Here is an 18,703-nt window from a genome sequence, read left to right on the forward strand (position 1 = left end):
GAAAATTAACCGGCAACTGTTTTGATAATTGATATATAAAAAGTCATTTATTAAGCAAACATGTAAAACATTTGTTTCTCCAGTGTCTCAGACTTAATATTTTCTTTGTTTTTTAATCACTGTAAACTGATTGATTACCTTTGGGTTTTGGACTGTTGGTCAGACAAAACAAGACATTTACAGGCATAACCTTGGACTTAAGGAAACTAACATTTTTCACTATTTTCTGACATTTTATAGAAAAAACAATGACTTGATAATGAAAATAATCATTTGGGTTAGCCCTAGTATGTAGTTCCCTCTCTGTGTTGCTATCCCTCTACTACTGTTCGGCAAAGACACACAGTCTGGTGAAACGCAAAGAGGGGATTTTTTTCCCTAAAAATACCGTAACTTTAGAAAACACCAGTAGACAGATGTGAACTTTAAATTTGCTTTTAGAAGGGTGCATAGGCGGACATGTTCACATGTTTTGTCCACTCAAAGACAAACTTTTCAATAATAATATTAATTTCTCGAGGTCCATCTGGGCCCTCCTTGAAAATTACATTACGCTGATCCTTGCAGCTTTACTATTAAGTATTATTAGACTGCTAATAATGGCTTCAGCTAAACTGAAGAATGCACTGTGGATCAGTGTATGGACTGGATTTTGTCCCCTATCTCTTACACGAGAGTTGCGACATGAAAGAAGCACTTCATGGCCAGTATTAAAGAATGACTATAGCGACTAATAACCCTGTAAGTCTACATAAGGACAAGTGAGTGTTGTATTGACAAATACTTGAAAAAAGTCTGAACCTATCCTGCCTGTTGGTGTTAGTAAGGTGACTACTGGTTATGTAGAACAAATAGCTTCTAGACACCGATGACAAGGGAAAATTAAATTAAAATCTAACCAAATAAAATTACCGGTGTTGGTATATAAAAGCACAGATGACAAAATCTTAATCTGCTGCTTGGTGTTCTGTTGTGCATTGGTGACATTGGTGCATTGTCGGTGCTGTGCTGTTGCCGTTTGCTGTCTCTTTGTGGATGTGCCCACAATACACAACAAAGCCCGGAACCGATGACCTACCTTAACCCCCCTTTTCTTTTAACATGCCAGTCTCTCTGGGGGAATAGTCGAGTGAAGGTACACTGACTTTTGTGGGTCTGACAGATTGGGAGCTGCAGTGCTGCCGGCTAAACCAGCAGTGAGTGGCTGGCACGTCGCCTCATCGTCTCCCTCGCTGCCAGCTCCACTGCTCACATGGTGAAGGCTCCTCCAGGGATATAGGTTACTAAAACGCCCCCGCTGCTCAGTTATTCACTGTTTTTTTCTTTTTCTTCCAGTCCCCTGACATAGTCGACGACATGCAGTTCATCGACGACTGCGCCAGCAGCCCAGGTGAGTACTTGAGCTATTCAGTATAACTTCAGTTTGTATGAAAACTGGCTTCATGAAAGGGACAACTAAGAGAAATTTGCAAAGACAATCAGAAATGGATTCATCACCTCAATTTCTTCTATCCCCTTTGAATTCAGGTGACTACCTGGGATAATCAGCTCCTATTGGTAGGATCCTGTGTGCATGTGTTTGTGGCTCAGTGTGTGATTGTATGGCTGAGTATGTATGGAACGTGTGAGGTGTGTGTGTGTGTGTTAGTTTGTGGATTTATACTCTAACCTGCTTGTTGTTTGGCAAACTGTGGCATAGCTGTAGGTACAGGTGATAAGAAGGGTGTATTTATCAGGTGTGCTTCAGCTGCTGCTGCCCACCAGATATGAAGTATCAACTGATGTTGAAACCAAAGTTGAAGAGAAATTTGTTATGTCTAAGCTACTGATCTCATACTAACCTTGATCCAAACTGTGCATGATTTTGTTTAAAGCTTGAATGAAACTAATGATTACATGGAGCTCTAGGACATTCCATTATCATGTTGGTGTCAGTATGTTTACATGCACTCAACAAACCAGGTTACCGAAATGCCGCATTCACGTTAAATCGTTTAAACTGCAGTTAGCGGCGGCCAGAATAACAGGTGTTTTTCCTGTTTTTTTCTATTCTGATGAAAGTGCCTGAATGCAGAATAAATCCACAAATAAAGTTAGGTCCATAAGTATTTGGACAGTGAAACAATTTTTGTAATTTTGCTTCAGTACTTCAAGATGTAATTTAAGTGTAGACTTACATCTTTAATTCAAGGGGTTTAACAAAAATATCACATTAACCGTTTAGGAATTACAGTTCCTCAGTTTTAAGAGGCTCAAAAGTAATTGGACAATTGATTGGCAATCAGTTTCATGGCCAGGTGTAGCCTGTTCCCCTGTGATTTGATGACAAATTAAGCAGATAAAAAGTATGAAGTTGATTCCAAGTGTTGAATTTGCATTTGATCGGCGTTCGTGGGAACTCTCAATATGCGGTCAAACAGGCATCAATGCAAATGAAGATGGCCATCATTATGCTGAAAGAACACAACTAACCTATCAGCCAAATCAACAATTTGGTTCATTCTTAAAAAGAAGGAATGCACTGGCGAGCTCAGCAACACCAAAAGGCCTGGAAGACCACTGAAGACAACTGAAAGTGGACGATGGCAGAATTCTTTCCTGTGTGAAGAAAAACCCTTCACAACATCTAGCCAGGTCAAGAACACTCTCGAGGAGGCAGGCGTATCATAGACAAAGTCTACAATCAAGAGAAGCCTTCATGAATGTGAATACAGAACATTTACCACAAGGTGCAAACCACTGGTAAATATTCCATATATTTAGAATTATATTAGTTTGTCCAATTACTTTTGAGCCTCTGGAAAAGAGTGACTAGGTATCATAGCCATTTTTGTTAAACCCTTGAATTAAAGCTTAGTCTACTCTTCAATCTTCAAATCCATTGTGATCTACAGAAGTAGGTTACGAAAAAAAATGATGCTACTGTCCTAAGACTTAACTCTAAATGCAGCAGGTCGGTAACCTGAAGTCTACCCTGACTTTATTTTGAACATGAGTCATACTGATTTCAACTGATTAGTGATGCAAGATGTTGCTTTCTATTTTTTGAGGACCTTTGTAATGAGAGCAGTGTTTCCTTACAGCACAAATGTTCAATGGTGGAAATGGACTTGTTTTGATTTCAGTGGATTTCTTTGTTAGTGTCTTTTGTCTGACTTTGAATAGAAGTATTTCAATATGAGGATGCATTGGCACATGTAGTTCTCTCTCCTTTCATCCACCTGCTCCGCTGACAGTCTTAGGTGCATGTAAAAACAAAATTTTGAATGAAGAGATTACAAATTGGTTCCTGAAGTAACTTTAGAGTTTGAATACAGAGCCCATAGAGGTGGCAGGTCTAAATGTGTAGTCAATGGGTGCTCTAGTTTTCTGCTGCTGATTTTGAATGTGGGGCATCTCTCCCTGGTTTAAGGGATCCATCCACTTTCTCAACAGCTGAATGCAACACAAGAATTTTCAGTCCAGTTGCCTTGATCTTTCTTCCTCTCCACTGGTGGCGCTGCGAACTGAATGTCAAGTGAAAAGAAGCTTAACCGCAGCAGGTTGCAGGTGCAAATGTGACAGTTGTTCTGTTTGTTTTGTTGCCTAGGTCCCGCTGCAAACCCCGAGGCCGAGGTTCCAACCCCACTGCCTGCCACCTCAGCCCTGGAGGAGATGGCCTTGTACAGCAACAAGCGCAAGCTGAGGCAGGGTCGCCGCAGCCTGGAAACCGCCGTGCCCACGTAACACCTCACACTGAGAGAAGAAACCCGAACACACACATTTACATACGCTGTGGAACACTGGCAAACACACAGGTGCATCCACAGGGAGTGCAGCGTCACTAAACACTAAACAGTGTCAGCAGAGCGAGATTTACTCTCCCATATGTAACCACTGCAGAGAAAAGCTGATAGGTGCCACACGTACACACTCACTTATATCCTGCGTGCCAGTCTTGCCTTTACAGTCTGTGGGCAAGAAAGAGCTCGTGTGGTTAGCTAGGATTGCTACTTAGAGACTTTTTTTTTTTTGGTTCCACACTCTGTTTGCCTAGTAGAAGCTGATCTATTTTAACAAGAGGTGACTGAAGTTTTTAGTTCTAGTTTTGTTTTTTTTAATGCTCCAATGATTTTGTTTAAAAAAAAAAAAAAAAAAAAAAAAAAAACACATACTGGAAGAGAGAAGAAATGGGTCAAAGCTATACTAACTTCTTGAATGATATTTTTAGACTTTCAGTGAATAGATTGTAAAATGTCAGGGGTTGCTTGAGACTTGGGCGGACAGGAGTGTATATATTAATTGAGGAGGGAACATCCTGCTACCTTCACAGTCACAAATTGTGGAGAGCATTTAAAAAAAAAAAAAAATACATATCATTTTTGCACTGCCAATGATCAGCTTTTTAAAAAAAAAAAACCTATATCTTAACTAATTTATTGTTTTTAAATCATATAACCAAATTGAAGGCCTTCTATTTTACACTGTTTTAACCCATCTAGTCCTTATGGGTTCAAGAGGACTGAGGTGTATTATTATCTACCATTAGAAATTTTTCAGTGGAACAGTTGAGTCATGAAGACAAAGCTATTAACTAATGAATATTATTTTATCATGAAATCTACTTCGCAAACAATTTTGAATTCATCAGGGGCTTTTTGAGGCAAGCATATCTACAAATTACATTGCTTGCAACATAGCTGTTGCACATCGGCATGATAACACGGTAATTGGTCACACCAAAAATGTTGGTGACTCGTATCTCAGCAATCTTCAAAAGCGCATCTGTCCAGATGTATATTCTGCATTACATTCCCCCTGTAAAGAGTATGACTACATCGGCGGCAGCAGCATTGAGCAGGCAGTTTTACAGAGATACTCAAAAGTTCAATAATAAATATAAAAGTTTGGGAACATGCATTTTTAGCATCATTTACTAATTAACGGTACTTACCCTCCCCTGTTTAGGGTATTGTTTTATTTTAAATCAATGTGAATCATTAATTTCTATTCTTGCTTTATCTGGAATTATTCCAGAGTGACTTGAAGGTAGCAGGTGTTTTATTTTTCTGTCTATGGTTAATTTAAATCTGATGCCACTGAGAAATCATTTATTGTTGTGTGAATAATGTACAAATACTGAAAGGAAAGCAAACTTTGGGTTTGAAACTGAGCCAGTCTTGACCTAGACCAAGCGAGTGTCTGGACTGCTGACATATCTGGATTTGGACAGGCTTGGTATTGGGATGCTCTCTGCATGTATATTGGTTTGTTAATGGGAGAGCTGTGAGAAGCAGAACCAATTAGAAATCCCTCTCAAGATATTGATCTCATTCAGACATTCAGCTCACTGCTTGACATTCTGTCAGTTTAGGTATCTGACGGGTATTTTTGCAGAGTCACAGCATAGTAGCAATTGTGTTAATTTAATGTAGGGTCTTTTAATTATAGCTTTCCATGTTGCGCTCACTGACTGAAATTCAGTTTGTTTGATAACATTTGCAATGGCTGATATCTCTTTTTTTAACTTACAGTAGGTTTTTTTTTTTTTTCTTCAGGTGGGTTTCACTACATTATTAATGCAGTGTTTCAAGTTTTTGTGTTTTGTCTTGAGTTCTGTTTGGGGGCTTTTACTTGCAAATAGGTTGGAGGGCAAGGGTCAGAAGTCCTAGGGTCAAGGGTTAGAGCTCATACAAGACTGTAACTAGTGAATTTGTACAACCAAAGAAGTCTATTTTGTGGTTCAGGAATAATAAAATTTTACTTTTCATTTAAGAAGCTGATTTGCTGTGTAGTGTCTTTTGTGCTTGATTATGTAAATGTTATACAAGCTACAATACAGAAATTTAAATGTAGAAAAACCATAAGGTGAATGAGGCAATTTGGTGGACTAGAAAGACAAATTACACTTTAGTACTTGTGGATCTTATTAACAGGTAGAATTGGAAGGAGTCTTTTCTGTCCGGACCCTGCAGGCAGGTTCCTCTGCAGGGAAGAAGGGGAGAGAAGAAAAAAAAATCAGAAATTGAAGATATTTACTGGTAATATCAATTCCCCATCTCTAACTGATTGGCCAGATGGGATGAATAATTAACAACATTTCAAAATTTGGAGAAATTAGCATTGAAGCAAGACACCCACCCTTTTCAGCGTCCTGCAGCGAGCGTTGTAGAAGGACTCAGCACTGGCACTGTCAGTAAGAAGCTCGTACTGTAGCTGCTGGTTATCCTCTCTCTAAGGACATTAGGGAAACGTTTATTAACTTATATTCCTGTTGGCTTCCACTATAGCTTAATAAAATCAGTTTCAGCTGAGTAGGACTTTCTAAAAAAAATTTTTTTTTGGTTTGCCTTATGGAAAACAATGCAGAAACATTTTTAGCTTACATTCGAAGACACAGCAATTGCCTGATAGTAAGGTCGACACTTATTACATAGATTAATGTCAAAACAGACTCACTTGTGCAAGGGCCTTATCCATTGATATGTCCAGCTCCTCCTCAGCTAACAGGAATGTCTTCTGATACCAGGTCTCAAATTCTGTGACACACACAGGGAATGAATAATTTTGAATAACCTTGACTGTCTTCTAATCTACCAAAAATGTTTAAGATGTGAAAACTTTATGCTCTATCAGGGAGGCAGCGTATACAGGGACTTTGGAGAACTGACCAGAGAGCAGGCACGCCCTGCACTGATCCACAAGGTGTTGACAGTAGTTGACCTCTGCCGTCATGTTGCGCAGTGCCTCGTACCTATGCCGGTACAAGGCCTTCAGCTCTCTGAGCTGCGACAATAAAGTGGAATCTGGCTCCTCCTTCATAACCAAATTCTGACCTTCATACAAAAACATACAAATCAAAAACATAATAACCATCAACCTTAGTCTTTTTTGGCAAGTCCTTCCTTTGTTTCAATATAAACTCACTTTGTGCAGACAAGTTCTGTGCAAACACAAAAACCTAAATTCTAGTCAAGGTTTCAAAAGATACCATATCATTCTTATTGGAGCATTTCTTTGTGGTTATATTACAAAACATTTAGTGCAGGAGCATAGAAATTCATTCCAGATCATAACAAAAATAATCTCAACTCAAAGGTTCACTTAAAAACTTTTTGTAGGGCTTTAAAGAGCTTGACATTACATGACCAAAGTTCCACGTGTACTGTATGTCAAGTGAACACACCTGAGCCAGCTCCACTTCCTGGTGAAAGCCATGATATGTGGCTGAAAACTTGTAAATTGACCTTTGAGTTAAGATTATTGTGTCATATTTTAATGCGTCTTTCTTTTGGGAACTGTCTTTGTTCAACTGTACTGGACACACGCACAAGTTTTATCTTACCCTCTCATTAGAAATTAAAAAGGACCTAAAATCTTCAGCCAATAATAATAAATCTATCACAACTATCCTGTCAAAGAAAACTACTTCTCGCACTAACTGATATCCTAATTGTTTAAACTTTAGAGTATAAAATTGTTCAACAGAAACATTAAGGAAGTCCAGATTCAATGACTATTAAGAGCAGTAAAGTACAAATCAAAGCATATGCTACTTTGCTGACACAAATTTGCTACTTCTGAAGCACCTTGGGTTTTTCCCATCTGCTTGTGCTGGTGTATACTAGCTGTTGCGAAGTCGATCTCTCTCTTGACAGCGTTGACCTCCTCACTGAGCTGACGAAGAAGACTGCGACGTTCCAGCAGCACAGCCTTGTTCTCTTTAAGGATGCAGTTGATCCTGCTGCCTTGTCCCACCTTAAAATCCTCAAATGCTTCTGCTTTGGGTGGAGGAGATCTGGGCACAGGAAGAAAACTTTTGAGTGGCAACGTAATAAAAGAACATTGTGCTCATTCAATTTATAGTACCACCAATGACATCTGAACTAAACATTTAACAGATATGACTGTAGTCATTACTACTTACTCAGAGTGAAAGGGTTCATTGCCAGGCGGTTGTGACTCCTCGGTGTCCTGAATCTCAGTGTCTGGTTCTTGTGATACCAGTTTCCTCTCAGGCATCTGGACAGAATTCAGCTTTGATTTGGAGGCACTCTCCAGATGCTTCCTTGAAACAGGACTCCCTTCTCCCTGCGTCTTGCTTTGGCTGAATAGTCACATTGAACGTGCCATTAGGAAAACCAAACTGGTGCATAGTCCAGTCGTGAAGGCTTCAATCACTACACAATAAATCCGGCCCGATCACATATTGATCTAATCAGGTCAATAACAGGACCTAGGAGGGTATTGTTTATTAATTCAACTGTTAAGTTCTGTCTAATGTGTTTCTGTCATTCATTTAATGGTCTATTGTATCCCAGAGTAGTCTAGAACAGGAGTTTGCAAAGTCCGTGGCTGAAGGCTTGTTTATGGTCTGTCAGAACTAGTTTGAGAGAGATGCTGTTTGACTACATCGGAAATCAAGTGTATATACCTGATCCAGTCACACTCGAAGGCAGAGTGAAACCTCTCACCTCTGCAGAGCTGACCAATCACAGCAGGACATGGGTGTGAATGTCGGATCATTAGTTTCGGAGAGTTAAGGAAATGGTCGGACACAGACCCCGCTGAGAGTATGAAGCCAACTTAAGTCTCATTAATGTCGAAAAAATATTTATAGCAACCAGAAAAACGTTGATACTAGTAGTTTTTTCAGGACTATTATTATTATTATTATTATTATTATTATTATTAACTACCACCACCACCACCACCCTTTGGAAGATTATCATGCTTGCCAGTTTCCAGTAATGCTTTTGCGATATATAAACAGGAAGTATAACGTTGATCCGGAGTCTGTTAGTTAGCTCTGGGCTACGCCTGTGTATCCAGATTTGACTGAGTTATGACTCCGAGAAGGAGTGTGATTTTTGACACTAACTGCAGCAGCTGGGTACTTAGGGTTTTAAAGCACCTTAATTGCCTTAATTGTGTCAATGCCACTGTCCATTCACTGTCAACGGAGAGTTTGGATTTCACAAAAATGTACGTTTCTGCCAAAAATTTGTCTCAAGGGGAAAATGGAAATATTTGTACTGCTATGAAAATAACGGAGACACTGAATATCAGCAACATTTACTGGTTTCAGTCTTAAGTGTTCACTTACCACTGTTTGTTCCTTAACTTCTTAGTTTTGGATTTGGTCGAAGTTGGACGCTGGGTCTGGTTCTGTGACTGTGCAGACACCCCAAAGCTGCCAGCCCCCACATCCTCAGTGCTGCTTCTGGTATCCCACTCCTATAGATTATACAGAGCAACATCCAATCACAGCTCAGTCACGATGACTTTCTCACTTAACAGGCTTTTCACTCGTACAACACAAAAATAGAGTTACAACTGCCAGTTCCAATGAGGTGCCATTAACTGTGAATCAGATGTTGACTGACCCTGATAGCAGATGTTTTAGCGCTTTGGTCTTTCTCCACCAAGTTGTAAGTCTGGCATAGCTGAGCCTTCACCTTCTGCTCCTGTTCCCTATTCACATACAAACTTAAACATGCTTAATAACTTGTCAGTAACAAATAAAGCATTGTTCCAAAATTTGCCTAAATATACACTTTATTTTGAAGTTTCAAAAGGTAGATGATACTCACAGCACAGCAAGCTTAAACTGGGCAAAGACTGCTTGGACCTGCCTGATACTTAGGATCTGTAATTAGATGTCATGCAGAGAGAAATTTAAAGCCTTTACAAAGGACAAGTCCAAGCCAAAATTTGGTATGTCAGCTAAGGTCTTTTGCTATGCTCTCACACTGATTTCCTTTAGGCTTCCATCTAGGTACCTCTGAACCTGGCTGTTGATTTCAGCCAGCTGGGCTTCAGACAACGGCTCGTACGTGATGCTCGGCCTCCTCACCTGGTGACAGATGAATGGCAGACATTTAAATTCTAATACGAACCAGCTGAAATGCATTTCTGATTCGAAAGTGTAACAAGAGGCACTTGGATTAGCATATGTGCCACCATGATCTCCGTGACGAAAGAACACATGCTCACAACAGTAGTAGTTTGTAATCAAGAATGCCAATATGAAGTTTAGAAAATGAAATGCAAATTTATGCAGCAAGGCAAACCAAAAGTCTAAATCAAATCATCTACTCCGTATGAGGTACCTGTGGTGTAACTATGAAGTTTCTCCTATGTAATGTTCTTGAGTTATCGTGTTCACAAGAAAAATCGCAATCTCCTCAATTAAGCACGTAAGTTAATTAATTAGTAAAATTTTTTTCCACCAATACACTTGGTCTTTGCATGCTACATACCTAGCACCACTTCAAACATGTTAGCTTAAAGTGTTAAGGAGTTACAGAAATTTCTGGGAAATCCGTGTTGTTCCATTAATAGGCACATTTGTGCAGAATTGCACAACAAAATCTCATCAGATCATCTACTCCATATGGGGTGTCTGTGGTTTAAATATGAAGTGCCTACTATGTGTTGCTCTTTTAATTATGTTCACAAGAATCTCTCTAAAGACTTACAGTGTTAGATGCTGCATGACAACATCATTTCCAACATACCGTGTACCGTGGCAAAAGTAGGAAAGATACCAGGTGATTTACAGCATTTTCCTTTTTTTGAATAAATAAAAACCATGTCAGGGACGGTTTAAAATTCGCACACAACTGAACATGAGCAGCAACACTGAATCCATTTCAGTGTAAATTTTGAGCTATCTGGATGCAACACACAACCAGGGCCGGAACAATAAACTAATGCATTATATAATGACATATGTCACCTCACCATTCTCCTGTAGGCTCTACTCACCAGTGTATTGTAGATGGACAGTTCCTCTTTAAGCATCTGTACCTCCTTCTGAAGTTTCTTGATCTGAAGCTAATCACAACAGATAATTTAATGAGATTACTCTGTTGTCTGATGACTGACACAGACAGTACAGCGCAATAGAGACTGGCAACAAAAATAATACATGTTTTTACCCATGTATAACCTCCCAGAATAGTTTTGTGGTATGTGTCATATCATGTGAACTCACAGCTGGATCCATGTGTTCATTAATTGATGGGTCAGTCTGGACGCACTTCATTCTGCTCGCAAAACGCAGAGTAGAGAGCTGCAAAGAATATAAATCATCATCAGAGGTGAAATGACAACATGTACAATAAAAAGGAGTCGGCTTTTTTTTTTTTTTTTTTTTTTTAAATATCATATATTCCACTCCTTACTGTTTCTTCTATGTGTGCAGCCTCACCGTAGATGTTGGCCACAAGCACAGTGTTGCAGTTCCCTCCTTCAGAAACATAAATACATTATGTCTTACTCCACAGCAAAGGACCACCTGGACTACTAAGTATCAGGTATCAGTGTTGTTAAAAAGTGAAGGCCTGGTTGTCTCACCCAGTGAATCTTTAAGGGCATGCGTGAGTTTAGTCTGTCTGAAGGGAATGTGGTCTCTGCGACGGTCTGCCATAGCCAGGATGGCCTGCTCCAGGAATGACAAGGACTTGTTGATGTATGTGGCTTCTTTCAGCATGTGACCCTCTGACTGGAAGAGCGTGAAGGTGAAATGGAGTGTGGGGGTTTAAAGTTATAGGACATATCATACAGAAAGACATTCTTTTTTTCCAACTTTCTTCAGAGGATCAAAAAGACAAGGCCTCATAATAATATAACTGGGCAAATATGAAATACACAGTGATTCTAACATCCCACCTGGACACTGCCTTATTCAGAGGGTCTATTGTCTTTTGTAAGTGTTAAGAGTGAACATTCCCAAACTCACCCCAGTCTTTCCCAGCCTCTCAGACCCAGCCAAATCCACCAGACTCAGCTTGGAGGTGACGTACTTTGCATCAGATAAAGTCCGCGAGTGAGACTGATCAACAAAGACATTTGTCTTACTTACAATAATGGATAACTACAGACGAAAGTATGCAAAAAAAAAAAAAAAAAAAAGGCATGTCTGAGCATCGAAACTACAGTTAACAATGTAGTAAACCATGAAGATACAGTAACTAGAATTATACCTCTATATGCACAGTGAAGATACAGTGGGACCTGGAGGAGTTCCTGTTCAGGGAGTGAGATCCAATAATGCGGTTCATCTCGCCCTGAGTAAAGACAGAACAGCTTTGTCAAGTTTCAATTTACACATCCATAAAATCATGGAAATTACACTGCTCTCACTTTAGTCAACAAATGCAGATCAGGAAACATATGAATTAAATACGCATCAAATAAAAACCATAGATAAAAACAATATAAAATCGAGCCCTTCATTAGGAACACCATACTAATTCTGGGTAGGGCCTCCATTTGTTCTTAAAACAACCTCAGTTCTTAGTGGCATGGATTCCACAAGATGTTGGAATAGACATGTTGACATGATTAAATTGCCCAATTTCTGCAGATTTGTCGGCTGCACATTCATGCTGCAAATGTCCCGTTCTCTCTTCAGTTTGAGACGACTTTTGCTTTGTGACATGGCGCATTATCATGCTGGAAGTAGCCGTTAGAAGGTGGTAAACTGTGGCCTTTAAGAGAATGCACATGGTCAGCAACAATACTCAGGTAGGCTGAGGCATTCAAACCATAATTTTTTGGCATTAAGGAGCCCAAAGTGTGCTGAGAAAACATTCCTCACATCATTACACCACCACCACCAGCCTGGACTGCTTTGAATCCATGAACCCAAGGCAGGTTGGGTCCATGGATTCATTCACCAGGCGCCAAATTCTGACCATACCATCTGCAGGCCTTGGCACAAATTGAGATTCATCAGACCGGGCTACGTTTTTCTGGTCTTCAACTGTCCAGTATTGGTGAGCCTGTGCCCACTGCAGCCTCAGATCTTCTGATTTTGTAGCCCATCCACCTCAAGGTTCAACATGTTGTGCATTCTGAGATGCTTTTGTGCTCACCACAGTTGTAAAAAGGTGGTTATCTGAGTTACCGTAGCCGTTCTGTCAGCCCCAACTGGCCTGGCCATTCTCTTCTGACCTGTCCCATCAACAAGGTGTTTCAGTCTGCAGAACTGCTCCTCACTGGATGTGTTTTGTTTTTCGCACCATTCTGAATACTCGACAGACTCTTGTGTGTGAAAATCCCAGGAGTTAATCAGTTTCAGAAATATTCAAACTGGCCTGGCTGGCATCAACAATCCTGTCAAGGTCAAAGTCACTGAGATCTCATTTTTCTCCCACTCTGATGTTTGATTTGAACAGTAACAGAAGCTCTTGAAGTGTATCTGCAAGATTTTATGTACCACACTGCTGGCACATGATTTGCTGATGGGATAATTGCATGAATATGTACAGGCGTTCCTAATAAAGTGCTTGGTGAGTTCATATTTCACACTAAAAACTGTTAAACTAGGCAAAAGAACCCACACATGAAGTGCCCTCAGTGAGAACAAAGTAGAATATATAAGAAGGTACTGTACCTTTGGATCAGCAGTTTGAGGCACTCAAATACTTTAAATAAGTTTATAATTATTATAAACTTAACAATAACTGTTTTATTTTTAGGCCAAAAAAAACCCCAAAAACAAAACAAACGTAGTGGCACACCTCAAACAGCAGGTTGAGTGCCTCCTCTTCGCTGTGAACTGGGTGAAGAGACAAACCCCTGATGAACACCCCTCTACCCGGCTCTTCCATCACCACCATGCCCCGAGGAGACAGGTGAGGTGAGTCCTGCAGCGGTGACAGCAGATCCAACAGTTTCTCGTTGTAGATCTCCAGGTAAGACAGGTGCACTGAGAAGGAATGCTCAGTCCTCTTCTCCACCTCCTGAAAGACCTGAATACCATGTTAAAATCATATTTTTTGAGGTCGAGCAGTCAGGATGTTTCAGAAGTAAGCATTTTCACAAGATGATGGGTTACCTCCTGAAGGGCCCGAGGAATGATTCCTCTCTGTTTGTATGATTCTGTGGATCCTGCCATGGTATAGGTTTTTCCTGCACCTGTCTGCCCAAAGCACATCACAGTACCTGGCAGATACACAACAGAATACCATCAACAAGGATATAAACCTATTTAGTGGAAATTAAATCAGGACATTTCCCAAAACGAAACACTTCCAACAATGTAACCAAGGAAATTAGGGCTCTTTTACTAGCTGTTATAGTGTCACAATACCACAAAAACCAAAATTACAGTGTGCTGATATTAAGTTGGGTTCGCTTATCTGGCACTAATACTTGACTACACACTGCACACTGTTGATTTAATGTAGATGAGGAGATCTACCATTATAGCCATCCAGTGCTCCATGTACCACCTGTTGACACACCCGGGCATACACTTCCTCCTGTGACACATCCTGCAGGACCCCTTCCAGCCGGAAGCTCAGCGGTCCTTTTTTTGAGTCCTGGAACTTCCTGGAGTCTTTTCTGTGATAGATGTTCACTGTCTGAAGGCCAAAACACAGAACAAGTTATGACTTTACACTACAAAAAACAGAAATTATTTTCAAGCACAGCAACACTAATGCATTGATTGAAATTATGCCAAAAGATGTCAGCTGTGTTGTGTTAACTTTCAGGACTAAATATTGATGGAATATCTGAAATGTGATGCAATTTCAAATGGATAGCTTAGAAGGAAAACACTGCCTCACTTTTGTTTTTTTAATATGATCAGTTATATTGGAAGATAAATTAAATTCGTAAACCTAGAAAAGATGTAAACATATCCATAGATGTGACGTAGCCTGAGCACTTATATAAGTAAAATGAAAGTCAAAACATCTTGGCAAGGGCACAGGGAGATAATTCATAAAACAATCTAGATCTCTAATAGTTATCTGTATACAGATTGGTGATACATTAAAGCAAAAACCAACATGACGCGTCCATTATTATTGTCAATTATTTTCTATAGTAGTCCATTCGTTGTTTGGCCTATAAAATGTGAAATTTTTGCAGTGTCCGTCAAAATTTCCCAGAGTTCAAGTTAAAATCGAAACCAGCTGAAAAACGATCAAATGGTTTGGTTTTGTCCAGCTAACGGTTCAAAACCCAAAGATATTTAACTTATGATCATAATAAAACTAAAAAAAAAAGGCAAGGCAAGGCAAGAACCAGTGGCACTTTGCCTTTAAAAAAGAAAATCAATTATAAAAATTGTTGAAGTCAATTTACTACTGTAATTGTATGAGCTCTAGTAGTATGCAGTATATAGGCTAAAATTCTGATGTTTGGACATGTTGACTTGTCCTTGAAGAAAAAGCAGAGGTCTAAGTGGCACCATTATTTACGGCTCCATTCCATTCAATTGTCCCAGTACGCCATGCCAATGAGGAAGCATCCATAATATCAGTGCCCAGGAGCAGGACACCTACATGGAGCGCAGCCATCATTACTGCAGCCTATTGCACCGGTGCATTGCCTTTGCTATGACATGTCAAAACGCCTGCCACGAACGAGACCAATCAAGCTCAAGTTTCAACGTTGAACCAAAATTCAGAAACAAGAACCTACATAAAGTAAGCATGGATTTGGTGATTTGCAGAAAAAAAAACAAAAAAACATCTCTTGTAGGGTAAAACTTGGATTAACTCGGAAGTGTTTTCTTTTTAACTTACCTTACATATAACATTTGTGTATCATGTCCTAAGTATAAAACGTTGAAATGCGTTTATTTAGTCTTAAAATGCTGTTGAAAAGGGATTATACTAAAAACGTTCACTTATAAGTCAGATTTAACGAGTTTTCAACAGTTCACCACTTGCAAATAAACAAAACCACGCTTAGAGATCCATTTTCAACCTCCAAAGAAAACGACGCTTGGAAGTTACAGAACTTTAATTTTGCTCGCATTTTAGTTAAATGCCGGTTGCTTACTTTGCTTATGGCTTCCCATGTACATTTAAATGAATTGTAATGATACTGGTATTAAAACGAGGATTTACCTGGCCATCAAGAAGACATTCGATGAGGCCTTGAGCGAAGTTGGCTGTTGGTCTGATCCGGACAAACACGCAGACATTACTGCTGTCAGCCTTCATACCACCTCGGTCTATAACACGACGGCAAACCGGGCGAAACTAACAGGCCCGTGAATCACGCCCTGGGTCTGACTCTACAAATACAACAACTGAAGCCAACCTGAACGACTCGGACGCAAGGTTTCCAGGTGAGAATCGGTCATTTCGAGTCACGTATTCAGCTAAAGTCCATCTTTTCTGTTCGGTTTACGTTCTGTGAGTTTTTTTTTTTTTTTTTTTTTTTATATTCAGCGCCATGGCAACCGCCGCGCCCGCGCGTGCACAGTATGGCACAGTGGCAGAGCGCGCGCCCGCGTTGTGCCAACTGAAGACTTTTTCGCGGGTGAATTCATTATATTATCAAATCAGTTATTACCAATGGCAAAGAGTAACTAAGTACATTTACTCAACTCCTGTACTTAAGTACAAATCTTGGGTACTTTTATTTTCCTCAAGTTTCCTTTTTATTCTACTTTATAGTGATACTCCACTACATTTCGAAGGGAAATATTGTACTTTTTACCCCCCACTACATTTATAAGACAGCTTTGTTACCTAGTTACTTACAGATTCAGATTTTTGTATATAAAACATAGATGCATGGATTACACCACAGGTCTACCAGACACAGGCCCAGAGTCTCTTTATGAAGTGACTGTTAATATTTCTTGTTTGAAAGTCGTAGAGCTCCGGTAAAAGACACAAAGTGATCACAAAAAAAAATGCAAAATGATCCCAGAGAGAGGCAGAATAACCACAACCATTGGCAGGACTGTGTACCATGTCACCCACTTGCGAATGCATTTGCGCTCTCGTACTTGTACACGAGACTAAAAAAAACAAGGACCCTCATGTTAAAAATACTGCTCCCCAAATCTACTAAGAAAGCATGAGCAAGGAAGAAAGCATGGAAATAAGTTGACAGATATGCAGCCACCAATTATCACCGACTCATAAGATCGCTGCTATTTCACAATGTGCTAAAGTGCCTACTTGCTACATAAACAAGAAGTAGGCAGACAGAGCGACATGAGCATTCACTTGGAACTGTTTCTGCTTTGGAATACATTTTATTTTCAAGAATTGATTAACAAGCCAGCATAGAGGACTACGGCATAAATCATGCTTATTTCCAAGACATATGGGGTAATTCATTGATTATGTAGCTGCTGTTTGAAGTCAAATGTCAATGTCCTTACTATCCAAACACTATTATGTCCTTGGATTAAGGTTTTCAATCCAAATTTTACTGCCAAAACAAAGCAGGACATCACTTCAAAATGAGGACAGGTTTAACACAACCAACTCAACAACGGTGGGGTAGATTTTGTGGGAGAAGTTCATTATTGTGTCTAATTCCATCGAATGTTGGATTTAGTCATGCCGCATGACAGGAATTTCTATGAAAACCATGGGTTTTGGTAAAAACCATGGACTTTGATATTATGATAAAAGCCCCAAACTCAAAAAACTCCACCTTCTTACAGTGACACTATAAAGCAGGTGTTTGTGCAGACAGGAGGCCAATTTATTTTCAAGATGAGAGGGCTTATTCTGCTCTGTCTTCTAGGATTCCCTCACATAACATCAACAGCTACTCTGGTAAGACTGAAGGTTGTACTGACAAGGAAATAACTTTAACCGATTAAAAATACTAGTTGCTAATGTACTGTAATTTTAAATTCATTGCACTTTATCATCGTTTATTTTGTGCTTTTATGAAAAAATTAATCATCTTTTTAGTTATTCACTCAGTTTAACTTACTTTTCAACTTGTTACTAGGCAGGCCTCAGATTTATGAAAGCAAAGTTAAGCCCCTAAAGATCTGAGAATTACATGTAAATGAATACTTAATTGTTAAATTTAATGACTTTAAATATTTCTTGTTTGAATATCTCTTGCTCACATTTCTATATCGTAGTGTTAAAATTGTACAAATGGGGGGGTTCAAATTCAAATTCATATTTTTTATTTTAAGTGTTTTAATGGAATTAAAAGAAATTAATCAGGCTGCTTTGATTAATTAGGGTATTTTTGCATGTAAAAATTCAACTAATGTAAAATAAATATGTAAAATTACTAATTTTGGATTGGTAAAATTCAAATGCCAAAATTCAGGAGGAAAAAAAACCAAAAACAAACAAACTTGAAAATCACCGCTGCCAGTCATCAAAGCCAATCAATCTATTTATCAGTTTTGTCTGATCATCTTCTGTTGATCATGTGATCCGAGTAAGAGATATTCTGATGAGCTACTGGAAATCTCAGATTCTTGAATTTTCAAATCAAAATTTGTTAAATTACAAACATGGGATGCGTGTTATTGAAATTTCACCACCTTTAATTTTTTTAGAGACAAGAAATAAAACCCACATAGATTCAGACAGATTGTTTTCACAATTAAAAAAAACCACTTCACTGCTATGAATTAAGTGATTATTAAATTTCACAATTTAGGTATAACATAAAATTCTACTTATTACAGCCTCTCTTTGCTTCCCCGCAGACATAAAAAAGTAAACTAGAAATACATTTTTATAGTTTTTAAATCAAGAATCAATGAACAAATCAGTAGAACCCTGTATGAATAATACTACTGCTGTTTCTTTGAAAGGGCTTTATTTATCAATTATTTAGCTGCTTTATTTGAAATCCAATGTCAGTGTCCTTTGCAGGATTTGATAAACTGTTAAATCAATACAAAGTAAAACACTATTATGTCCATGAACTAAATGTTAAATAATTTTTTGATTTCATTTACAGTCAATAC

General features: G+C 39.0%; 2 protein-coding genes across 6 annotated transcripts in view; one reads left to right on the top strand and one right to left on the bottom strand.

Moving 5' to 3' along the window:
* The window catches only part of scrib (scribble planar cell polarity protein), a 71,892-nt gene extending 66,130 nt beyond the window's left edge, over positions 1-5,762 (top strand). For 4 of the 5 annotated variants that reach the window (XM_040126603.1, XM_040126604.1, XM_040126602.1 and 1 more), the window contains 2 exons: positions 1,336-1,390; positions 3,590-4,147. In XM_040126603.1, the coding sequence (XP_039982537.1) occupies positions 1,336-1,390; positions 3,590-3,726 (192 nt within the window). In that variant the 3' untranslated portion in view covers positions 3,727-4,147. Of the gene's footprint in view, positions 1-1,335; positions 1,391-3,589 lie in introns of all 5 variants that reach the window. The other variant, XM_040126605.1, reaches the window with a different exon arrangement.
* Positions 5,723-16,131, bottom strand: kif9 (kinesin family member 9). The gene is made up of 20 exons (XM_040126607.1): positions 15,858-16,131; positions 14,195-14,357; positions 13,829-13,935; positions 13,512-13,742; positions 11,970-12,053; positions 11,726-11,818; positions 11,341-11,488; positions 11,169-11,233; positions 10,979-11,056; positions 10,750-10,818; positions 9,731-9,835; positions 9,573-9,628; positions 9,366-9,453; positions 9,086-9,216; positions 7,907-8,086; positions 7,569-7,777; positions 6,651-6,815; positions 6,439-6,518; positions 6,121-6,213; positions 5,723-5,964 (listed from the first exon to the last, which is right to left on the bottom strand). Exons 1-20 carry the CDS (start codon positions 15,951-15,953, stop codon positions 5,890-5,892), a joined length of 2,316 nt encoding a protein of 771 aa, XP_039982541.1. The 5' UTR covers positions 15,954-16,131; the 3' UTR covers positions 5,723-5,889.
* Positions 16,132-18,703: the final 2,572 nt, after the last annotated feature.

Source organism: Xiphias gladius, chromosome 5, assembly GCF_016859285.1.
Source record: "Xiphias gladius isolate SHS-SW01 ecotype Sanya breed wild chromosome 5, ASM1685928v1, whole genome shotgun sequence".
Classification (NCBI taxonomy): Eukaryota; Metazoa; Chordata; class Actinopteri; order Istiophoriformes; family Xiphiidae; genus Xiphias; species Xiphias gladius.